General features: G+C 47.9%; 1 protein-coding gene across 3 annotated transcripts in view; it reads right to left on the bottom strand.

Moving 5' to 3' along the window:
- Positions 1–9,813: 9,813 nt before the first annotated feature.
- Positions 9,814–25,747, bottom strand: part of LOC141097750 (DNA topoisomerase 1-like) — a 77,413-nt gene continuing 61,479 nt past the window's right edge. For all 3 annotated transcript variants that reach the window (XM_073585136.1, XM_073585143.1, XM_073585152.1), the window contains 9 exons: positions 21,533–21,677; positions 16,651–16,794; positions 16,283–16,468; positions 15,115–15,183; positions 13,944–14,058; positions 13,261–13,388; positions 11,186–11,280; positions 10,619–10,768; positions 9,814–10,057 (listed from right to left, as the gene is read on the bottom strand). In XM_073585136.1, the coding sequence (XP_073441237.1) occupies positions 9,955–10,057; positions 10,619–10,768; positions 11,186–11,280; positions 13,261–13,388; positions 13,944–14,058; positions 15,115–15,183; positions 16,283–16,468; positions 16,651–16,794; positions 21,533–21,677 (1,135 nt within the window). In that variant the 3' untranslated portion in view covers positions 9,814–9,954. The remainder of the gene's footprint in view (positions 10,058–10,618; positions 10,769–11,185; positions 11,281–13,260; positions 13,389–13,943; positions 14,059–15,114; positions 15,184–16,282; positions 16,469–16,650; positions 16,795–21,532; positions 21,678–25,747) is intronic.

Raw genomic sequence — 25,747 nt, 5'->3', positions numbered from 1 at the left:
ACAAAGGCTGCATTTTATGCCACTTCGGCATCGCATTACCCAGTCAACCCAATCTGTAAGACTGACATTTATTCCATATGGTGCAAAAAGAAAAAAAAAAACCCTCACAACCCTTAACATTGCTCGATTGACACAGTTACAGTTCTTAGAATATGACTATGCTAGAAAACATTTGCTTTTTGGAAGCTTGCTGCAAAAAGAACAAATGTATCACTGTAATTGTACTGACCCAAATAACTAGTTTGTCTTAGCTTTTTTTTTTTTTTTTTTTTTCTTCAACTTTAAAGTAAAAGTGATAAGACAAACTGAATTACTGGTTTTTGTTCTGCATACATGATTAAAGTGATGACACTTTGTTCCCCAGAAAAGATCTTCAACTCCATCATGCAAAAATAAGCCCTTCTACAGCTCAGGTTGCCAAAGATGACAGTTATAGCACTCACAATATAGTGTCAAGACTTTTTTTTTTTTTTCTTTATTTTTTTTTTTTTTTAAAGCTATCTCACTGACTTGACTTGACTTATACTGCATGGCGAACTGCACAAATAAGACCTGTGCTGCTATCTTGTTCATTCTTACTAAAAAAAAAAAAAAAAAAAATTATACACAAGGCTCTGCTCATATATCCTGTGCTCTCCACTGAGCGCTTACTTCAGGGTCCTCTGTGTAAATCCCAAAATTTGCAGTTCCGTGCCCCTGACAGCCACTCATGTGAGGCACATGGAGTCCCTTTTGAACTCCATCTAGTTCTGTTCTGGCAGTGGCACTTCTGTGTTTTTTTTTTTTTTTGTGTTGGCTGAAGAGCACAAGTATGTGTGACCACTATTCTGTGCACACCAAAAAAAAAAGGACCCTGTCAGAGGGCATGCCACAGACTGTCTCCATCTGCCTCATTGAAAGGCGTGGTTCAGTCAGGGTTTTGTCCGGTTCCCATTATTATGGTTTCCTTAAGTGTATGGCTTAGAACATGAGAATGTGATGTAGCATTCTACTGGAATAGACCAAGAAATGTTATGTTCATAGTGAAACTCTAAAGCCGTAAGACATCTGGAGAGGGGACTCATCACCCTCTAGTTAAACACATGGGTTGAATTATAGCTGGGTAAAAAATCAATTGGGCTGTGTGCCCACATCTTTAAGTTTTGTTTTTTTTTTTTTTAGCATGCAAAAATGCTTAAATGTATACATTAAGCATCCCTTTCTTATAATGCATTCTTCAATTTTTATGCACATGATGCTTTTTTTATTCTGTAAAAAAAAAAAAAAAAAAATCATAAAACACAGCATGTTCATCAGTTTTGCAGTAGAGATATTTCCAACTATATTCTATGAGAATGTGGATGCTCCGGGGGAAAAAAACTTTCACATTTAGCCTAGTTACTCACCAATAACAGTGTTCCTCGGACCCCATGACAGCACCACGGAGAGAGGGGATCCACCCTTCAGGGACAGGAACCTACAGATAAAAGGGCGGTGCCTCTCCTCCGCCTTCAGTTGGGTTCCTGTCCCTGACAGGGGGGACCCACAGTACGGCGTACCTGTGTTTTGAAGAAGAGTCCAGATCCGGGGCCAACCTGTCTGGTATACGGCAGCAGGGAGCCCGTTGTTGCGGCAGGAGCGGTGCCTGAAGGCGCCACCACTGGGACCGATTTTGGGTGAGCGGGGGGAGACGTCGGAGCTGCCGCTCCAGAAAGGAGATCGGGGACCCGGTGGAAGTGCGGGCAGCGCCATGGTACAGAGAGTACCAAGATGGCCACTGCCCTGGAAGTAGAGGAGTGGCTTCCGGCTCCCCGGCCAGCAGAATTAAAAATGGTGTATTCAGAACTCCTTGCTGGAAGCGATCCTGATAATGGGGGATAGCGACCAGGAGCAGCATGCCAGGCTGCAGCCCAAGCAGCAGGAGGAACGAGACAACGATGGCCGTTCCAGCAGTCACTCCACGCGGCGCAGTACGTCAGCGGCAAGGAGCAAGTCACCACCAGGAGATCAGCCTATACAGTACCTGACTCCATCTCCCGAACCGGTACCTGCAGCCACGCACCTTTGGGGGTAAGTGATCTTCGTGAATGTTCACCCTTGTAATACAATTCCTCTCCCTTATTACGGAAAGAAGGCAAAAAAGAACAGGTAATGCCCCACTTGCACTAGACCCCTACCTGTATCATGGGAGAAAAAAAAACTATGGGAGTCTTGCACAAAAGAAATTCTTTGTCAGGAGACTCTGGATTTCGCATCCAACCTAAGGGCTGCAATTAAATCAGAGGTTCAGAGTGCCCTCTGTTATGAATGGGTCACCGAGGAGAAAAAAGCAAAACAAGCTAAGTCGCAGAAAACCAGAAAGGTTGGTAACTATGCAGATTGCAGATCCCTGATCCTACCACACAACTAGCAGCAGCCGGGGAGCGTACCTACGATGTTCCTAGACGCTTCGTCACAGCTGGAGGACTAAATAAGCCTGAAAAGGGGGAAACTAACTGCCCCCAAGCAGATCCCAAAGGAATAGATAGCCCCCACACATGTATTGACGGTGAAACAAGATGAAGGCACAAACACAGGCAGGAAAATAGGCTGAGCAAACGATGGGGCCCAAACTAACTATAAAGGATAGGAAAGGAAAGACACTGTCTGCAACCTGCAAAAAACCCTACAAACAATGTCCAACACTTCTGATAGCAAAATTAACCCTGAAGCCACTAGACGTCTCCCACTATATCAGCACTCTGAAATATTCTGAGAGAGCAAAAAGAGACCGAACTAGTAAGGGACAAAAAGCCAATTGGCAAAATACTGATAAATAAGAGTGGAAATTCAGCTCAGCCCCCAGCCGTGGCTGGCAGACCACACAAAAAACTGAATAGACCAACACAATCAAGTGTGAATATTGGCAGAAAAACTTAGCTTTAGATGACTGGAACAGAGCTGAAAACCAAGAGCTGACAAGCCAGAAGGAATCACCAGCAACTGAATAGGGCGTCGGCTGTCTTAAATCCAATCTGAGACTCCTGAGGTCCAGTCGTCATTCTCAGGAGGCAGATCTCCACCGATCAAATCAGCCTCACTACCTCCTGTTACCACCAGAAGGAGTCTGGAAGGAGAACTCACAACTGGTGAACCAGAGAATGAACTCACAACAGCCCTCGTATCCCTTAAGCATAGGGATAAAACGAGGAAGAAAGACACGATAGGAACCTCCCAGTCAGACTCTTCCATGTCTGGAGAAATCACGTCTAAAACCTCGGAATCTGGCTCCTCATCCTCACAGGAGGGCGTCACTGTTTTCCCCTAAAAGAGGTAGACAGACTAGTAAAAGCTGTAAGGTCTACGATGGGGGTATTGGACCCTAGGCCAGATAAAACAGTCCAGGACATGATGTTCGAGGGACTAGGCCAGAAAAAATGGAGAGTATTTCCGCTTAATGAAATTGTCAAGGGCCTAATCAAAAAAGAATGGGACAAGCCAGACAGGAAAAATACTACAGTCCCTTCCCTTAAAAGAAAATATCCCTTTGAGGTGGAGGCATCTGTCTTGGGATAAAGCCCCGAAGCTCGATGTAGCAGTCGCAAAGGCCTCAAAGAAATTCACCCTTCCCTTTGAGGACATGGGCACCCTCAGGGACCCCCTAGATAAGAAGGCGGATACCTTTCTAAAGGGGGCATGGGAGTCAGCAGGCGGTAAGCTCACGCCAGCAATAGCGGCGACGTACTTCAAGAGCCCTAATGGTATGGGTGGACCAACTTGAGAAACAGCTGAGGGAAGGGACACCAAGAGACAAGATCTTAGTTTCTGTCCCAGTAATAAGGGGAGCGGCTGCATTCCTAGCGGACTCATCGGCCCATTCAGTCAGGCTATTGTCCAAAACAGCAGCACTTTCAAACGCGGCCCGAAGAACTCTATGGCTTAAAAGTTGGCCAGGGGACCTACAGACCAAAATGAAATTATGTTCAATCCCCTGTGAAGGGAAATTCCTTTTTGGGGAGACGTTAGATGACATCCTCCAGAAAGCAGGGGACAAGAAGGGTTCCCAAATTTGGGGCCAGCATCATTTAAAAGGCCCTTTCGAAATAGGTTTTTTCAGAGGAGACCACCGAGGGAACAAAAGTGGGATGACGAGAAGAGATAGAGGCTTCTTCTTTAATAACTCTTCCCGAGACAAAAAGCCCTCCAAGTAATAGTACGCCCAGTGTGGGGGAAAGGTTAACCCTTTTTCTTCCAGCCTGGAGGAGAATTTCAAACAACCCATGGATAGTAGACCTAATCCAGGAGGGCCTAAGAATAGTGTCTCTCTCTCTCTCTCTCTCTCTCTCTCTCTCTCTCTCTCTCTCTCTCTCTCTCTCTCTCTCTCTCTCTCTCTCTCTCTCTCTCTCTCTCTCTCTCTCTCTCTCTCTCTCTCTCTCTCTCTCTCTCCCACCTCAAAAGTATGTAACAATGCCGCTGAGATCCAGTACGCGAGAACAGGAAGCGCTAGAAAGCGAGGTCCTAGGCCTAGTAAAAGAAAAAAAAGTCCTCCAGGAGGTTCCCCTGCAGGATATGGGCAGAGGGTTCTATTCCCCTCTTTTTCTAGTAACCAAACCGGACGGCACCTTTCGAACGATTATAAATCTGAAAAAGCTAAACGAATAAGTCAGGAATCAGAGCTTCAAAATGGAGTCGATCAGGTCCACCACCAAAGTCCTGCTCCCAAACTGCTACATGACGGTGTTAGATCTCAGCGACGCCTATTATCACGTCCCTATCCACAAAGACTCCAGAAAGTATCTCAGGTTAGCCGTCTCAATAAAGGGCAAGGTGAAAGAATTCCAGTACAGAGCCCTGCCGTTCGAAATATCGATAGCCCCGTGGGTATTTACCAAAATAATAGCAGAAATGATGGCTCATATAAGGGAACAAGACATAATAATAATTCCGTATCTAGACGATTTCCTAATAGCAGGCAGCTTGGCTCAAAAATGCAGGGAACAGAGGGACAGGGTGATGGACACTCTACAAGGCCTAGGCTGGCTTCTAAACCTAAAAAAATCAAGATTGGAGCCCAGCAGGGTACAAGAATTCTTGGGCCTAACACTAGACTCAAACATTCAGGAGTGTCACCTCCCAGACCACAAAAAGGAGAAAATTGCTCAGATTACAGAAAGAGGGATTTTGGATTGCTCTATGACATTAAGGAAAGCTATGTCACTGCTGGGTTCCCTATCTGCCTGCCAGCAGTTCAATGGGCTCAGTTACACACGAGAGATCTCCAGTGGGACGTATTAGCCAACCAGGCAGCAATAGGGGGATACCTAAAGGGTTGTATTACCCTAAATTCAAGAACTATTCATTCTCTAGCTTGGTGGGGAAACCAGGGAAATCTGTCCAAAGGGATCCCCTGGGTAACAAAGATAACACACATAGTGACAACGTATGCCAGTCCCACGGGATGGGGAGCACACATGAACGAGGTGACTCAGGACATATGGGGAGATCAAGAACTAAAAGCCTCCTCAAATCAAAAAGAGCTTCTAGCAGTAGGCTAGTTACTGACACACTTGCTACCCCTGCTCCAGAATCACCATGTCTGCATTCTTTCGGACAATCGAGTCACAGTGGCCTATATAAATCATCAGGGGGGAACCAGGTCCCAAGCCCTAATGGACACATCCGCCAGAATCCTCAAACTAGCGGAGGCAAACCTGCTATCTCTGTCAGCCCTACACATCCGGGCTACAGAGAATCAAAGGGCAGACTTTCTGAGCTGCACCCAATTACGACAGGGGGAATGGGTACTAAAGTGGTCCATTTTTCGGCAGATTGTAAAAATGTGGGGGACCCCAGACATACTTTAGATCTGTTTGCCGATTTCAAAAACAAAAAAGTAGACCCCTTCTGCTCCCTAGATCCCAGGGGGAATCCTCTAACTCTGGACGTGTTTATGCTCCCATGGACGGAGTCTAACATGCCTTTCCCCCAATCATGCTCATTCCAGCGGTCCTAAGGAAAGTCAGGGAGGACTGGGCAAGAATGATACTGATGGCCCCTTTCTGGCCCAAAAGAACCTGGTTTTCCTGGCTAAGAATGCTCTCAGTAACCGACCCATGGATCCTACCGGATCTGCTATCGCAGGGCCCAGTGTTGTGAGTTCATTCTCTGGTTCACCAGTTGTGAGTTCTCCTTCCAGACTCCTTCTGGTGGTAACAGGAGGTAGGGAGGCTGATTTGATCGGTGGAGATCTGCCACCTGAGAATGAGGATGACGACTGGACCTCAGGAGTCTCAGATTGGATTTAAGACAGCAGACGCCCTATTCAGTTGCTGGTGATTCCTTCTGGCTTGTCAGCTCTTGGTTTTCAGCTCTGTTCCAGTCATCTAAAGCTAAGTTTTTCTGCTAATGTTCACACTTGATTTTGTTGGTCTATTCAGTTTTTTTTGTGTGGTCAGCCAGCCCCAGCTGGGGGCTGTATATACTCACGCCTCCTGAGGAAGCCACGGCGTAACGCGCGTAGGGGCGGCTGGCCTGAGTAGCGGTTTCAATCACAACATGTAAGTGCAGTTTGATTATAATGTCACATTCAATTCTTGGCCATTTTTAGGCATTTATGTGAAGCATCTTACGTAGTCAGATAGGCGGTTACTATTTGCATGTGCACTTTCACTTATCTACGGCAGCAGAAAGCATTGACATTTTATGTCAGTTTCTTAATAAGACTGCTGACCAATGTTGATTAAGTTCTACAAATAGACTGTCTGTTGTTTTTGTACACTCCTGGCCATTATGGTGTATATACTTTATTTTATTTTTTGATTTAATAAAATTATGTGATTTTAGCTTCAAAAACTCTCTGACTTCCATTTCTTAATCGAATTATGGGATTCTTTTGTGACTATAGATTAGAGCTAGCCTCTACATCTGAACTTACCTTCGGGAGAAGGGTCCTTCAGGCGGTGGTCCCTCCCCAAGCTACCAATCTCTGTAATTCTCTCCGTGGTGCTGTCATGGGTGTGAGAGTAGCTTAGTTACTCACGGATAACTGTGTTTCTCGGAACCCATGACAGCACCCGCTTATTCCCCCACTTCACGAGTGTGGTGAGCATGTTTAACTGTTAGTAGAGTGTTTCCGTTTAGGCACTGTGTTTTTGATAAATAAGCAGCATAATATTGTGTATATATTGCTGTTGTCTAACCTGGAGACCCTCTGATGCTCTGTAACCAACTGAAGGCGGAGGAGAGGTACCGCCCTTTTAACTGTAGGTTCCTGTCCCTGAAGGGCGGATCCCCTCTCTCCGTGGTGCTGTCATGGGTTCTGTGAAACACAGTTATCGGCGAGTAACTAAGCTATTTCCTGGGAAGGAGTCCAGTTTTTAGTCAGGAATTTTCTGCATACGTGGGTACATAGCCTTATACCTAGGGAAGTGAGAGCTGACTGCACCCATAGAAGTAGGGGCCTCCTACTTCAGCCATCTGACACCAGGGCTGAGATTTGTTATTCAGAGGTAGTAGTACCAGGGCTTTCTCCCCTCCCCCCTCCTTCAAAGGTTTCCTCAGGTTTTGTAACCAGCGGTCAGTGCTGAATATTGGGGTTTATATTTGATGGGAGATATATTTTTGTCATTGAAGGGACAAACAATGCACTAATTCTAGTGTTGATCGGATAACTCCTTATCCAAATAGCTGCATCGGGAACCCAGATACTTGGAGCACTCCTGATAATCAGCTGTTCGGCTCGCCATGCATATGTTGTGACTGTCACACAGCCATGACACATGAGCTGCGACATCGAACTGGTGAATATCGGGAGTGCCCCAGGTATCCGGGTTCCCGATGCAGCTATTCAGATAAGGAGTTATCCAAAGCTATACAATAAAAACTAACTCACATCCTGTCAGTCCATTTTAACTTCTCCAACTTAATGGGTCCAATGGATGATGTTATCCATGCCATATTTCATCTCTACATAAAAGGTATAATCAGAGCCATGACAATATCTACCTCCAGGGGCAAAGATATCCTGCAAGTTGGGGATCTCATGGAACTCTAACAGACCTAGCACATCCCACGACCCGCCCTGTATGAGATCACCAAGTGAAGGTATGTGGGCGTAGCCATGATATAATGAAAAGCAGAACTTTGATTTGTCTTTTTTCAGTCCTGTAGGTTCTGCCTGTTTTCCTAAGGGGTACCTCCCTCCGATAAGCTCTGAGCCATTACCGTGAAGCAGGTTTAGTACTCCATCGTTATTCCTTTTAAATCTATGTAACTGTATATATACACTGCATTGTCTTATCTTAACTGCCTACCTTTTAGCCATACGCTACCTGTATAAATGATTAGTGGTGGCATGCATCTTTTGACAAACTGGTGGCAGCAATAGGATCTGTGTGACCTCCGATTACTCTCTCCCCCCCCCCCCCCCCCCAAAAAAAAAAAAAAATAAAAATTCTGTTATTTCCTATGTTGCCAGGGAATAAGAAAACTGTTCCTCTTCCGGCTGAAATGTCCCCCATCCTGGTGTAATGTGCTCTGTTCTGTAGTACTGTTCAAAAAAAAAAGGGAACACTAAAATCCCATATCCTAGATATCATGTAATTAAATATTCTGATTGATCATTTTATTCAATGCATTCCTCTATGTAATGAATAAAGACATACAATGAAAATCTAAATTACAAACCCAGACCTCCATGGGATAGCAATGATAATCAAATTACAGGCTGACCCAACTTCAGTGGAAATTCCACAAGACAAGGAAAATGCTCAGATGTGGGTGTGACCTTCACCTGCCTGTATAACCTCCATACAACACCTGGCCATGCTCCTGATGTTTTCCTGAGGGATCTCCTCCCAGACCTGGATTACAGCATCAGTCAACTCCTGGACAGTTGGTGGTGCAACGTGATGTTGGTAGATGGAATAAGACATGACCCAGATGTGCTTGATTGAATTCAGGTCTGGGGAGCAGCCAGACCAGGCCATAGCTTCAATGTCTACAACATGCAGGAGGAGATCAAAACAGGCAAAAAAGGATGAGCGCAGAGAAATGGTCTTTAGCCACCCCCTTCAGAACCACTCCTTTATAGGGGTTGTCTTGCTAATTGCTGATCTTTTCTACCTGTTGTCTGTTCCATTTACAAAACAGCAGGATAAATTGATTCACAATCAGTGTTGCTTCATAACTGGACAGGTTGATTTCACAGAAGTCTGACTTAGAGTTCCTGCCCCAGAATATGAGGTCCTCCCCATGCTCTGTGAACCACTGAAGTGGAAAGAGGCTCCGCCTTGGAATTCTGTACATTTCTGCTCCTCAGGGGCGGATACTTTCTTTAAGGGATCCAAAAATAATCAAAAGTATCTAACTTTTTTTTTTTTTTTTTAAATCCACCACACATCACTTTCTAGGGTATAGATCAGTTTATACAGTATGTAAAGCAATTAAGAAATGTGTGAAAATTAGGGTTTGCATCTGCTTTTTTGGTGTGTGCTATACCATATGGGACCCTAGCCTTAATGTTTAACATTGGAAAGTTTTTTTTCTCCATTTTTATGGTCATGTGCACACAGCATAAATGTAGTGTTTTTACATGGTTTTACAGATCAAACAAAGTCGAGGGAAATGGATATTTCATATAAACTGAAATTTTTTTGGGGGGAGGAGCTGTAAAAAAAAAAAAAAAAGTCAAAGTGGAGAGTAAAACTTCTAGTTGGAGTTAGTTTACAGAAGTTAGGAGCCATGAGACACCACACACTGCCCTCTGCTGGACATATCTGGCAATGACAAGCTGTCTCAACCACATCAGATAGAAGCAGTCACTCGTGGAGAATAAGACATTTGTAAAAATGTTCATTGATTGTTACATCAATTTTTAATACAGATAATTAAATTTTAAAAATGCAGATAAAAAAATCTCACAAAAGCCTCGTGGTTCGTGTTCGATGCCATTAAAATCAGCTGTGTAAGTGCAAAATAAAAGTGAACAGTCAGCGGCTAAAAGACGAAGTCCGCGTCAGTCATGTGAACCGCCCAAGCAAACTTGTCCCGATGGGTCTTGTTGTAGATTTTCTCCAGGCCAACGTCCCATTTCTTACACCTATAAGAAGACTAAGCATTATATAGTGTGTATATGGTTACATCTACCAGTGTTTAGTTTCCCTACAACACCCCCAGAGGGGAACTGAGGTATTACAGTCCCTATTACAAATAATAGGCTGTAAGGACATAAGTGTGAAAATACCCTTAATCAAAAATTGCAGTATTCCCTTACGTGACCCATCAGTATTAGCTAGTTTCACACTAGCGTTTTGAGGCACAGGGCCGCTGCTAAGCTCCACCCCCGGCCACACCTCCTCCGACCGGCGTACCCTATATTTAGTGTTGCGTACGCTGGCCGTGCGCTGATCTGCTTTTGCCGGCGCATGCGCCAAACGCACAGTGCTGCATTTTTGTGCGCTCGGCGCATGCGCCGGCAAAAGCAGACCAGAGCACGGCCAGCGTACCCAACGCTAAATATAGGGTGCGCCAGTCGCATGCAGCGTTATGCGCCCATAGGAGGAGCTGACCAGAGGAGGCATGGCTGGGGGCGGAGCTTAGCGGCAGCCCTGTGCTGCGCCTCATAATGCAGGTTTGAAAGTAGCCTTACTTCGCCACTCACCAGGCCACTGAAATCCTGGGATCCAGATAGTTTAGCTTGGAGGTGCTCAGGGCGATCTGCTTGTTCTCTTCTCGGTCCGTCGCCTGCACCTCCAGCTTCATCAGCTGCTCCTCACCTCTCATGACTGCTTTCTTCTTGATTTCCACAACTCTATTGGATACAGGGAAGAGATGGCGCTCACCACCCATGTGACCATAGGGTGGGCAAAATATCACTCAAAAGTGGCTCTAAAACCCAGCACGTGTATGGGAGGGGAGGGGACGGAGTGGGTCTGGAGAAGAGGGTTAAATAGGCAATAAAAATTGTGATCACTTATAAAAGAGAGACCACCCATGATCACAAGTCCTAGCCCTGCCCCTGAGGAACCTTCTATGAGTAACTCCCATTCCACTGGGCGTGATCCATCCTTATATTACAAGGACCTTTTATTTCTAACGTCTCCACAATTCCCCTGTCTGGCTGTAGTGACTGCAGGTGAAATAATATTCGGGGGGGGGGGGACAAGAACCTACGCTGGACAAGGTCACTTCAGGCCCCGGGGGGGGGGGGGGGTGTTGCACTTCTTACTTCCGCAGCTTCTCAGTGTCGTTTTCTTTAGCTTCTTTCTTGGAGTCTTTTAGCTCCTTCTTGGCCAATAAAATCTGTTCTTTTTTGGCTTCAATCTGGTGAAATAGAATAACTGCTTTCAACATAAAAATGGGAAAAAAGCATTTTTATAGGAATCGGTCAGCAGATTATCAACATGTAAACAGTCATCACATGCTCGGAGCCATGTTGGCAGCGCTGGAGGGGAGAGGAGATCCGTGCACAATGTAGGTCAGGACCAGAGAGTCTCATTCATCCTTGCAGGCCAAGGGGGACCCCCCCAGAGAGTCTCATTCATCCTTGCAGGCCAAGGGGGACCCCCCCAGAGAGTCTCATTCATCCTTGCAGGCCAAGGGGGACCCCCCCAGAGAGTCTCATTCATCCTTGCAGGCCAAGGGGGACCCCCCCAGAGAGTCTCATTCATCCTTGCAGGCCAAGGGGGACCCCCCCAGAGAGTCTCATTCATCCTTGCAGGCCAAGGGGGACCCCCCCAGAGAGTCTCATTCATCCTTGCAGGCCAAGGGGGACCCCCCCAGAGAGTCTCATTCATCCTTGCAGGCCAAGGGGGACCCCCCCAGAGAGTCTCATTCATCCTTGCAGGCCAAGGGGGACCCCCCCAGAGAGTCTCATTCATCCTTGCAGGCCAAGGGGGACCCCCCCAGAGAGTCTCATTCATCCTTGCAGGCCAAGGGGGACCCCCCCAGAGAGTCTCATTCATCCTTGCAGGCCAAGGGGGACCCCCCCAGAGAGTCTCATTCATCCTTGCAGGCCAAGGGGGACCCCCCCAGAGAGTCTCATTCATCCTTGCAGGCCAAGGGGGACCCCCCCAGAGTCTCATTCATCCTTGCAGGCCAAGGGGGACCCCCCCAGAGAGGCTCTGCACGCCCTCCAGGCCAAGGGGGACCCCCCCAGAGAGGCTCTGCACGCCCTCCAGGCCGGGGGGGACCCCCCCAGAGAGGCTCTGCACGCCCTCCAGGCCGGGAGGGCCCCCCAGAGAGGCTCTGCACGCCCTCCAGGCCGGGAGGGCCCCCCAGAGAGGCTCTGCACGCCCTCCAGGCCGGGAGGGCCCCCCAGAGAGGCTCTGCACGCCCTCCAGGCCGGGAGGGCCCCCCAGAGAGGCTCTGCACGCCCTCCAGGCCGGGAGGGCCCCCCAGAGAGGCTCTGCACGCCCTCCAGGCCGGGAGGGCCCCCCAGAGAGGCTCTGCACGCCCTCCAGGCCGGGAGGGCCCCCCAGAGAGGCTCTGCACGCCCTCCAGGCCGGGAGGGCCCCCCAGAGAGGCTCTGCACGCCCTCCAGGCCGGGAGGGCCCCCCAGAGAGGCTCTGCTCGCCCTCCAGGCCAAGAGGGCCCCCCCAGAGAGGCTCTGCACGCCCTCCAGGCCGGGAGGGCCCCCCCAGAGAGGCTCTGCACACCCTCCAGGCCAAGAGGGCCCCCCCCCAGAGAGGCTCTGCACGCCCTCCAGGCCAAGAGGGCCCCCCAGAGAGGCTCTGCACGCCCTCCAGGCCGGGAGGGCCCCCCCAGAGAGGCTCTGCACGCCCTCCAGGCCAAGAGGGCCCCCACAGAGAGGCTCTGCATGTCCTCCAGGCCAAGAGGGCCCCCACAGAGAGGGTCTGCATGCCCCCTCCAGGCCAAGAGGGCCCCCGCGGAGAGGCTCTGCACGCCCTCCAGGCCAAGAGGGCCCCCCCAGAGAGGCTCTGCATGTCCTCCAGGCCAAGAGGGCCCCCCCAGAGAGGCTCTGCATGCCCCCTCCAGGCCAAGAGGGCCCCCGCGGAGAGGCTCTACACGCCCTCCTGGACAAGGAGAGCGGAGCCCCAAGAGGCACCAAGGGAGCAATTTTGCAACCAGTGCTCGTAGCTGTGTTTGCAGCACTACTGAGGACCTCCAGAGCATCAGCGCAGTGGTTTATTAATTGAAAATTTGCTGACTGTTTCCCTTTACAGTAATCATTGCAAGCAGTGATTAGAGGCTAAAGCCTAATGCACCTATAGAAGACATGATAAAGATGACGGATCCAGCATCGGGCACTATGAGGGACTCGCGTTTCCTCGTAATTCTTACCTTGGATCTCAGATTAGCCATGGACTGATCGAATGTTTTCGGTGGAGCCCGTTGATGGTTGCAAAGTATAGCAACCGCCCTGTTGGCTCTGTTATAAGACAGGATCCTTCCCGGGACCGTGTCCTCCGCTGGGGGGAAAAAAAACATGGAAACTTACCAGTGGTCAGAACAGAGAAGGTAAAATCAATGGTGACCCACTGTTAGACCTGGGGCAGAATCTGGACTGACTTTACGGAACTTTTACAAAACTTTCGATACGGTACTTAAGAAGTTTTGCTGACTCTCCCCCGCCCCCCCTAAATTTCTAAAATTAAGGAGCAGACGCCAGTTTATTAAAAGGATAATGACTATCCAAGGGGCGCACGTGGTATACGCATCAGTGCACCTTCCTTAGATCCATGAGATTGTATGGAAAGGACTAAGAGGATGTAGAAGCCTCATCATCCATGTGTCACAGTACATAGACTGCAGAATGAGTTCCCGGTGAGCTGGTTTCATCTGGTCATAAAATCAGGGGGTGTTTAGGAGAATATATATAAAGGGGTTACAGTAACTGATAACTCATTCTGAAGTGTACACTAATACATTGATGCTGTAGAAGCCAAAATGCAAAATATTTGTATATAATCCCTTGGGGTCCTGTACAGGATGGATTGGCTACAGATCAAGTGCTGGCATCTTACGGTCTGTCAGTTCCTGCAGCTGCTGTTGCAGCGTGACCGAGGCGTTGTACGTCCTGAAAACCTTGGCCGTCAGTCCTTCCATCAGGGACTGCAAGTGTTTGTTCAGCATTGGTGTCTGTAAAGAGAGGCAATCATACGTTAATTACCAATTCTACGAATAGGCGACATATGACACTACCAATTATTAAACGCACAGCAAAAGAACCAAAACAGACCGTGGCTGACCGCCTGCTGCAGTACTACAACCCCCAACATCCCCCGACAGCCTGCCAACACTCTGCAAAAGCGAGGGCTGCAGATTGCATTTACATCACCTTTTGGCATACTGATCATCCGACTCCTTTCCTTTCTGAGAAGATTTCTAGCTTACAGTCATTTAAAGGTGATCTGTCACTTGCCATAAAAATTTTATTTTTTTACCTGGTGTAAATGCCGCTCTTCTCCTGAATCCGGCGCAGTTTTTCTTTTCTTCCTGCGCCTCTCCATTCCTCAGATATGGCCCCCTTCTTACCTGTATACAAAGCTAGTTTTGTTAGCCAAGTAGTTGTGGTCCTAAAAAGAAAACACCCACTTGGCTAACAAGAGTAGATTTCTATAGAAGGAAGATAGGGCTGTATCTCGGGAATGGAGAGGAGCAGGAACAAAAGAAATATATCACCATATTCAGGAGAACAGCGAGATTTACACCGCGTAAGGAAATTATATTTATGGCAAGCAGAGAGGTATACAGCACAATATAGTGGCACGATCATACGCCTCGCTCCATCTTATCAGTGTCTGTGCCCATTGTAGATTTCTCACACACCAGGAGGACGACTAAATCAATTTGCAGAACAAAGCATATATGCCAGGATCTGGAGGCCTGCCACGCACCATTATCTGTGAGCGGCCATGACGGCGCTCCTTGCTCTCATGGATATTCTGGCTCTGAGTTATAAGCAGCCGCTGCCATTCTGCAGTCTCTCTAGGTTTTATCATTGGCACGGTGCGGCTTATGTGCCCACTAACTCTTCCCGGAGGCGAGACATTGGCACAAGGTGGTGACAACCTCCTTCCTCTATGGGACTTCATCCTCCAGCTGGTGACAATAGAGCCGCCAGGAGCTGCCAGCTCCAATAGATCTCTGGTAATGGGCGTCCCCAGCGAGGTCTAGAAGGGTTAATACACTCACGTTCAGTCTGTCAAATAGATCATCTCCGTCCTGCTTATTCTCCATGAACAGCTGCAGGTTCTTATACACCTGAGAGACAGAATAAGGCAAGGAATCAAAGACCAGGCCCCAGGGTGGGCTGTACCGGAGACCGGCAAAACAAAACAGGGCTCTTGGCACTGAAGAAATTGGGTTCCCTGGATGCTGTGGACTCAGAAAGATCTCAGTCTAAACCTAAAATATGCACACAAACTAATATACTAAAATATACACAATGCTGCCATCAGGTCTCCTCAAAAAACACAATGTTCCACCACCCAGACACACCATGCCATCACTAGACCGTAAACACAGCATGCCGCCAATAAGCCCCCAAACACACAATGTGCCGCCACTGGTCCCCAAACACCTAGTGCCAAAGTCAGGCCCCACTCACCGTGCCACCACAGTACCCTAAACACACACCGTGCTGCGACCATGCCCACAAACACAGTGTCACCATCGGGCTACCACTGGACCCCAAACACACATCAGACTCTCACTCACATAGCCACAACTGGCCCCCGAACACATCGTGCCACCACTAGGCCGCCAAACACCGCACCGCCACTGGATCCCACACACACTCAGCGCTGCCACAGGCCCCCCAAAAACACACAGTGCCACCACCAGACCCAAAGCCCCAATACCACTATGTAGAGCACCCAAACTCACCAATATCGCCATCCAGTGACTGTGCGTGCACAATCACTGCCATATCGTGTGCCAACACATCATTGCCACCATCTGGCCCCACACACTATTGCTGTTATTTAGCACCCACATACACAACAATACCACCATCTGGTGCTCTCAGACAGGCACGCACCCATAACGCCACCATCAGATGCCAATCCCACAAACGTAGCCTTAGTGATCGCAACAGAGCCATCATCTAGGACCCACACATCATGGTCAGCTTCTAAATAATACCACTATACAATGCCTAAATAAAAGTGGCAATAGTAAGGTCCCTTTTTTTATTTGCTCTTCGATCCAGTCTTTGGGAACTTCCTAGTGGGAAACCTGTCGCCGTTTGACACCCCCTTATACCACAGACTGTATTATCAGACCGTGCACCACTGGTATGGGGTCCAGTTACAGGAGCAATACGGTAATCCACAGTGACCATGTGGAAATTATATTTTACCTTTTTGTCCACTGGAACCTTGTTGTAATATCGGATGGAGTCTTTACCCAGGAAGTCGAACTCGACCACGTGTTTCTCTCCATCAAGTTCTGAGTAAAGTTTAATGTGCTCGACCCTCAATGAGCAGCAACCCACTGTGTCCGCCGTCTCCCCTTCTTCCTTCTCATTACCAGCTCTCAGAGCTAGCTGAAATGCAAAAACATCGAAGGGAAATGAAAAGGGGGCTCCAATGTAGTCTTTAGATATCTTTCATAGGATATTGAAGACCACATTTCGGTGTGTTCTGTAGCTTAGTGGTGAAGCCCTCTGCGTCCCCCAATAAGATTGTGTCAAAATCTGAGCAGCAAACCTGACTACCATCGCATCACCTTGTCAATGAAGTACAGAGCCACCGCCCTCTGTCGTATCCGCATCTCTTTGGACTTGAAGTCTTCCAGATACGTTCTCCTAATAAAGTCGACATGGTTCTTCAGCTTCCTGGCCACTTCGTATTTCTCCCAGTCTTTCTCACCCTTGGGAATAAAAGAAATTTATAAGAAGTGTTCCAAAAAAAAAAAAATCAAACACCAATCCAACTGGGGGGGAAAACTTCACTAAAGGGGCTTTCATTCATTTCCCACCTGTCAAGTGATGAGATCCATCAGGCAGCAAATGACCAGTCAGTTCCTGAACTTGAGTTGGAAGCAGGAAAAATGGACAAATGTAATGATATCAGTGGGGTATTCTCCCTGTACACAGCAGACCTGGTGGGGTACTCTCCTGGTGCACAATATGTCTTGTGGTGTATTCTCCCAGTACACGGAGCGTCTGGTGGAGGGGTTCCCGGTGCACAGCAAGGCTAGTGGGGTGTGTTCCCAGTACACAGTGGGTCTGGTGGGGGGGTTCCCAGTACAAGGCAAGTCTGGTGGTTTGTGTGTGTGTGTGTGTGTGTGTGTGTGTGTGTGTTGGGGGGGGGGGGGGGGGGGGGGGTCTCCAGTACATGGCGGGTCTGTTGCGGGGTGTTCCCAGTACACGACGGGTCTGGTGGGGGATGTCCACAGTACGGTACACTGCAGGTCTGGTGGGGGTTCCCAACATATGGCAGGTCTTCTAAGTGTTTCAGGTGTGCCGTGGTACATGCAACAAAACAGTGGTCCGAAGATGCAAAAGTGGTAGCAGGTTCATAGGCTCCCAAGGTTCAATAATGCACCTGGGAAGATCTAGCATATCTGGTCCAATCCCAAAGACTAGCGGACTGGCAAAAATTTCTGAAAATGTTCATGCTGGATATGATAGAAGACACAGCGCATCGGAGCTTGTATAGGGATGTGTTGCTGTCGACCTATCAGAACGCCCATGATGACCCCTTTCCATCACTGAAAGGGTCTTCAATGGCCAGGTATCCATCATGAGAATAAGTTGGCCTGATCGTGTGGACGGCCGGGTGGAATCACTTACTAGGGGAAGAGATGGACGCACTATGGCAAGAAGTCAAGACGGAAGGAGCAGTGTGATGGGCAAAGTTCTGCTGGAAACCTTGGCCTGCACAGTGGTAGGTAGTTGTTACGTGCGGGATCCACATGATGCCAAAACCCAACACAACCCTCCACGGCCATGATATGCCGTTGGCAGTGCCTGTTTCAGCAGGATAATGCCCTCGCCACACAGAAGACTGTTGAGGAGTCATCCTAAGAACATAAGGCTGCAACCTAGATTCTGCAGAGAAATTATCTAATGGCCCATCCTGGACGGCCGGAGCTACAATCCGCGCTCAATCTCATTTCATCTCCATTCTGGAAGATCTTCACAAATGAACAAAATTTATAAAATGTTTTTCCATTTTTATTACCTGCGGCTAAGCAAAATGAAAGCTTCTCTGTGGCCGCCAGCATCTAAAGCCAGATCTGCTCATTCCCAGACTTAATTCACCGCTTTTCCTTGTCCAGAGATTTCCTCTAATTATGAGCCATGGGCATTCATGGTGATAAAACAACAGCACATCGCCCCTCAGATAGGTACAATGTCCATCAGCTGCAGCGTGGCACAGTGGAGTGTCAGATGTATGGCACCCGCACCCGTGTACAGCGGGCGAAGCCATTCACATTCAGAGGAGACCGAGGTCAGGGCACCGGCGTGCCAACACACAACACCCTGGCATTCAGCTGTGCAGGCAAGTTCAGGCACAAGAACCTCTGCGTACTTACTAAGACTACAATAAAGCAGTGGTTCTGCTACCGTCTGCTTCTCCAAAGTGGCTGATAACAGGGAACAATAGACCGTGCTCTGATCCAGCTCTCCTTGTGGTGTCACACTTTGTACTGGACCCCAGTAAGTGCAGATACCACCTAACAATGGACGTACGAGGCATTGACCAACCTTCCCATTACCGCCCAACACCTCTGCACCCGTGTCCTCCACCAACCTCCTCCTCCAGCCTCCTGCAGAATGGCAGTCAGGACCGACAACCACAGTTACAGATACATCGGTCAACAATGAAGGAATGGGCTGCCCAGTCTCGTACATTGGAGGATATCCACAGACTATGCCATGAACAGTATGGTGGTGGAGGACACAGAGGCGATGGCATTGCGCACAAAATTCTTAGAGATGGAAGAAATCAAAAAGAAAAAATTACAGTTGCAAACATCAAGGATAGAGCGTGTACTCCAACTTCTGTCCCACTCTGTACAGGGAGAAGAAAACTAGGTTGCTGGGATTAGTAAGGGGTATTGTGGGGCATCATTACTTTTGGAGGGGGCCACGTGTGTTTGAGGTACTCCGAGGGACGGTATTGGTTAAGGGGGCACCTCAGAGGGACATTATTGGTTAAGGGAGCACCTCAGAGGAACGTTATAGGTTAATGGGGCACCTCAGACAAACATTATTGGTTACGGGGGCACCTCAGACAAACATTATTGGTTACGGGGGCACCTCAGAGGGATTTATTTGGTTATCGCTGGTGCTCAAAGAGCATGATTACTTTAAGGGGCGTCATACTTGCCCCTCGGCTCTGAAGGTGAAGCGTGATGGGTGCCCTGTTAAGAATGATATGAGTTCCATCAATGGCGGCCTGTATGTACGGGGTAATGCCACCAATGTACGAGATGAGACCAACCCTTTAATGATGGCGTACACAACCCAAATATCCACATTTGAAAACGCCCCACTAGATCCTACCCTTCGGGGGCGCCCTATAGAAGCGCACTATCCAATGCTTACAGTAGTTGCCCCATCACTCCCTCCTTGCCATTCTCCTATGAGAGGGGCCCCAATAGTAAGGGCCCAGGTATAATGGCTGAATGGATGCCGTCCCATTAAACCAATTTCATATAATATCTCCACACCTTACATACTGGCTGATTAGGTCCCACGCTTGCTGGCGCCGCTCTCCCCGTAAACTCGGCGCTCGTTGCAGTTATTTGCCTAGGGAATATGTGAACCCTTCTCCGCTAATGTTAGTGTTTGGCTGCAGATTGGAAATATGGCTTCATTATCAATCTATAGGTCCCAGCGGGCCGAAGAATGAACAGCATGTGCTGCGGAGCATGGGAAGCAGCGACGTGTGCAGCGGGGGCGCCGCACAGCACGGGGTGCTAAAATCTCAGCTCTAGGAGGATATAAAATGGAGATGGAAGTATTTCACCTGGGATGAGATTTATGGGGAACTGGAAGAGTTAATGGGAACACTGCTAGCAAAAGAACTAAAAGCCATACATCGCCCCGTTCATACCCACCTTCTCCAGGTTACGTACCACTCATCTCAGCACCATTTACATACTGCAGAGCGGCTCGTCAAAACCAAGTACCTTCAGCAGGGGCCCCCTGCAAATCAATAGTGAGCTCTGAAAACAGTGCCCGTAAAGGGGCCCCTCCAAAACACATGGTGCCCCAACAGAGCGGCCCCTCCAAAACACATGGTGCCCCAACAGAGCGGCCCCTCCAAAACACATGGTGCCCCAACAGAGCGGCCCCTCCAAAACACATGGTGCCCCAACAGAGCGGCCCCTCCAAAACACATGGTGCCCCAACAGAGCGGCCCCTCCAAAACACATGGTGCCCCAACAGAGCGGCCCCCCCAAAACACATGGTGCCCCAACAGAGCGGCCCCTCCAAAACACATGGTGCCCCAACAGAGCGGCCCCTCCAAAACACATGGTGCCCCAACAGAGCGGCCCCTCCAAAACACATGGTGCCCCAACAGAGCGGCCCCTCCAAAACACATGGTGCCCCAACAGAGCGGCCCCCCCAAAACACATGGTGCCCCAACAGAGCGGCCCCTCCAAAACACATGGTGCCCCAACAGAGCGGCCCCTCCAAAACACATGGTGCCCCAACAGAGCGGCCCCTCCAAAACACATGGTGCCCCAACAGAGCGGCCCCTCCAAAACACATGGTGCCCCAACAGAGCGGCCCCCCCAAAACACATGGTGCCCCAACAGAGCGGCCCCTCCAAAACACATGGTGCCCCAACAGAGCGGCCCCTCCAAAACACATGGTGCCCCAACAGAGCGGCCCCTCCAAAACACATGGTGCCCCAACAGAGCGGCCCCTCCAAAACACATGGTGCCCCAACAGAGCGGCCCCTCCAAACACATGGTGTCTCCAGAGCGGCCCCTTTAAACATTTTTTAGCTGCAAGTACATACATTTAAGTAAAAAAAAAAAAGAATATAGACAATCCCTTTAAAAAGTTGCTTGGGGGGGCCAATCTCAGACTCATTTGCCCCCTCATCCTCAGTGAAGGGCAGCAGTACCACTCCAGTGCAATGGCCCCCAAAGCCCCAGGGGTCAGCGTCAGCTCCCTTGACAGGCTGCCGCGGCGCTGAACTGCACAGAGGAGTTCAGAAAAAAATAGAAGTAATATAACTCCCCATCCAAACAGGCTTACTGACTGATTCTCAGTAAACTCATTCAGCAGCCAGCACAGTACAGTGGAATGAAAACCCTAAGCCATTTGGTGCAAAATTTTAATGAAACCCAATTTCAAAAATGATTTTTAGCCCCAAATACAAAAAAAGCCCCTGTAGGGGCCTTAAACCATGTATTAAGTATTTGAGAGGTCTGCTTTCTCGGACGTCTCTAGTCCCCCAGGACACAACCTCCTCCTCTGCACTGCCAGCGGTCATGGACGCCCAATGGGATGGATTTATCAGCGAGCGGAGGGCAATTACTGACCGAGCCCAGGCGACCAGAGAGTAGGACAGGCAGGAGTCGGGCATTTACGACCCAGTGCAGGGTCATTTTGGGCAGTAAACTTTATATTATTTTGTACCTTTAACTTGGAATTGGCATTCAGCATCACGTATTTCACGGACCCCTGCACGTTCTCCGTCCACGAAGCCAACCAGGTGACCGAATGGTCGTGCCGAACTTCTTTCCATCTATGGCCACTAGGGGGCACAGGAATTCTTGAGTCTCTGAATCAAAAGGGGGACAAGAAAAGAAAAAAAAAAAAAAAAATCAAAGACCACCCCAGTCCATTCTATATATACGGGGTCCTTTTTGGTTAAGTTTGGTTCACAGGTTGGGGATTTGCCTACGGTGCAGAAATCAGAGGCGGACGCTTGGATTTGTGCCACGGATCCGCCATTGCCGAGCATCAGCCCCATTGTCAGTGGGGTAATTGGTGACCGACCTGCACCAGATGTGGTGCGTAACACCAAACCCCGCACCCATAAAGCCTATGGAGCCGCACAGCACCTGCGGACGTCAATCATCCCAGACACGACTGCATTACATTTATAAGGAGGAAAGGTCATTAAGGAGAATACTGGTGTAATATGCAGCTATATGGCGGCACTATAGGGTGTGCTCGTGGTAAGGTACAAATGTCCCTGGAGCCGTGCATTTAACACTCATTATTGGGATGTCAGCATGAGAAATAGTTGTAGTGGAACTATAAGTTCCAGCATGCGCCAATATCATGGGTTGGAGTCGAAAAACAGCTATATGGCGTGCTAATGCAAAAGCGTACGTCAGTGGAGCCGTGCATTTAACGTCTGGTGCAGGCATGAGACACATAAGCTGTGGAGGAACTAGAAGTCCCAGCATGTGCTACAATCCCCAGTGGTTTGAGTTGAGAGGTGCTCAGCGCATGATCTACTGCTCTCCCCATAGAGTTGGCTTATTGAGCGCGCAGGGAATGTAATATACACCGGGAGGCGGGAGAATTTGCCAAATGTTCACCTTAACCGTAAAGATAAACATTCCCTTTATCTAAATGAAACAGGCGCGGCGCTTCACAGTCCATAATGTAATCTCTCAGTCGTATCACAGGTTATTAAATCTCCACAGAACACAAGAGCCGCAATTTCAAACAAATTCAACCTCGCGGCTCAGAGCGACGTGTCGGAAGTTCAGAGCGAGGCGCGAGTGAATTGCGAATTACCTGGCGGGTCACAAGTTCACGATCTGGATGAAGGAGTAAGAAATGAGTTCTAGTAAAAGGGGGGGGGGAGAAAAAAAAAAAAGAAAAAAAATGATTTGCTCTATTGTATTAGACTTTATGGGCATTTTAATGGTAAACGCCTTCCCCTGCGGGTGGCGCTGTTGGATATCTAATGGCTCGAGGATCGATTTTTACACTTTATTGTGATCGCTGCGGACTACAGTTCTGATTATTTCAGGCAGAGGGAGATGAAAATGGAAAATATAAAAGCACTGGGAAAGCGTGGGTTTAATAATGGAGTATAGGCAAGATTCTGTAAGAAGAATGTGTGTTGAGAAATTAAAGGGATATTCCCACCCTGCAAAAAAAAACTGCATATCTATAAAATAGGTGATATTTTACTGAACGCTGGGGGTTCTGACTGCCGGGACTTCAAGCATTACTGAGATCGGGGTTGAAACCTCTTTAAACGGGACCTATCATAAGGTCAGAAGTGACCAGCTTTTACTCCTATTGTATTTTCACGGCTTCCCTGATAATTTCACTTTTTGTTTTGTTAAAATCCGCCGTACGGTTCCAGAGAAATTGGCCTTTTTGTTTAGTGCCAATTTTTAGGGTCTTTATAATGGGGCGTGGTCTAATGCACAGCAGTCTAAGACACGCCCCTAGAATCCTTAGAGCCATGCCCCCCTTCGTAAAGACCGTAAAAAGTTGCCCATATCTCTGGAACCATATGGCGGATTTATAAAAAACAAAGAGCAGAATACTCAGGGGAACAGAGGGAACAACATTAGAGCAGAAATTGGCGACATTTGATCTGGTGATAGATCCCCTTTAAATACATTTGCACCAACACCATGGAAATCTTAAAACAAAAACAATTGAACATGCTCTTTCCCTAAAAGCCATACTGCAAAATCTGCACCATGGATCCATTTTCTTCTCATCAAAATGTCTGCTACTGTAAGGTTTGCAGAACAGGCATGATTGAGTTAAAGGGTTTTTTTTCCCCCCAAGCCTCAAAATCAGAAGGGGTTACCTCACTTACCAAAGAAGGGTTGCTGTGCCAGGATGAACACATTGTTTTGATGACTGCTGAGGTCCCCATTAACCCCACATTTTTAGCCTGGTGAAGGGATACTTTCTTCTGTAACAGCGCCACCCCTATCCACAGGTTGTGTGTGGTATTGCAGGTGATCTGCATTGATTTTATTATCAAGTCTATAGACATGGTGATCCCATTTCTGGAAGAAAGGAACCATTTTTTTAATCCTAGATAGGCCTTTAATGCATTTTTTCGGACCCCTCCACCCACGGATTCCCGTTGTCTGAGCCAAATCTTATCCCCGTGTACAATAAGATACAGCGTAGCATCCTTCATTCCTTGAAAGGCGAGATTCTTGCACATTTCCTAGGATTACGGCGCAGGGGACAGCGCTCCTGATCCTTCCTTCCCCCATATTCCCCAGACCTCCTGGTTAATATTACAGTTCACACATCCCGGCTGCGGAGATTAAACCTGCATAGAAAGCTTACAGAAGCATCAGTCTGGTTAATCTCCGCCATCAATACTTTCCTGCAGATTCTGCGCTCTCTTCCTCTCTGCATTTCTAGTATCAAAGCATTATAATAATGATGCTGCGATCTGCAGGACGGGAGACGAACACTACGGCAGCATCCAGCAGAAATCATTACTTCCAATAATTAAGCGGCACGACTACCAAACGTAACCCCCAAAATCCATAACGTGTTGTAGTATTGTTACATTGGAATACAATGTAGTCGTCACCTCTGATGAGGTTTTAGAATAATTTGAGAAAACCATTTATGGCCGTTATATCACTTGTATTTTTTGCCAATTATCATTTTGCAGTCTCTCTCTAGTTTTAGTTGTCTCTGAGCTGGTGGGTACAGATAAGCTGGTATGATGTCTCCCATACTCAGCACTACACGCACACAGATGTGAGATTCCTGTACGCCTATATCTCTATATAGAACATGGTCAGAAGCAGCAGCATAGGGGACATTATACAGCAGTACTAAGCAGTGTAGCTGTGAATGCAGCACTGGAGGTATGAAACATTTACTAGAAAGCAGCAGTAACATTTTTTTTTATTTTCCTCTCCTCTACATAGGCCATGATAGGTATCTGTAATGGTCCTGAAGTTTCCCAGATTGATTTTGGCTGTTTTTCCTCCCAGAGTTCAGAAGAGAGAATAAGTAGCTCATAAGTGGAGAAAGAAGCAAATTTCTCTAATGTAATATATTACAAGTTTATTTTATTCAGTTGTACTGTTGATTTATGAAAACTATGTTGCAACAAGATTTATGTCTGGGACTACACTGATACTGGGCATGACACGTCCCCCCGCTGCTACACTCCCATGTCCCCCCCTCTGCTCCACACCCATCCATTCAAATTCTTTTCAATCAATAACTGCAAGTGAATAAAATAAATTTAGTATATCTTATTAGAGAAATCTACTTTCTCCACTTATGAGCTACTTCTCCTCTCTCCTGAATCCTGGAAAAATATCCCAAAATCCATCTTTATCAAAACAATTTTGACTTGGTGACCATTACAGATGTTTATCAGTTTAAACAGAGGAGTAAAATACAGAGAACTTATTCTGCTGCTGCTTTCTAGTAAATGTCCCCACCCCAGTGAGGGATTCACAGTTACACTGCTCAGTACTACAAGATAATGCCCTTCACGATGCTGCTTGTGAGCATGTTCTACACGAGATAGTAAAGCAGGAATCCCTAATGTCTGTGTCCTCCCTGGCTACTCTCCACTTTGCGACTGGTTTAGGATAGAGTAGCACTGCTCATATTAGGAAACTGCCCCTTGTGTGATTGCTGGGGGAGACTGAGAATCTTATAGTAGGGATCAATCAGCTGTTCTTGCTTAGTGATAACTGCAGTGCAAATACAATAACGCTGAATGGAAAAACACCAGGAGACCAGTCTCATCAGAACTGCACAGAGTTACTTTGATAGTGACTTTTAATCACCCTGTCACCTTATTTGGGTGTGCCAAGACTACTACTATTGCATAAATTTAGGTAAACAAACTCCTTTTCTAGAAACAGCGCCACT

Source organism: Dendrobates tinctorius, unplaced genomic scaffold (genome assembly GCF_039654945.1).
Source record: "Dendrobates tinctorius isolate UK_male_01 unplaced genomic scaffold, ASM3965494v1 ptg000009l, whole genome shotgun sequence".
In the NCBI taxonomy this organism is placed as follows: domain Eukaryota; kingdom Metazoa; phylum Chordata; class Amphibia; order Anura; family Dendrobatidae; genus Dendrobates; species Dendrobates tinctorius.
This window is presented reverse-complemented; position numbering and strand designations above follow the sequence as displayed.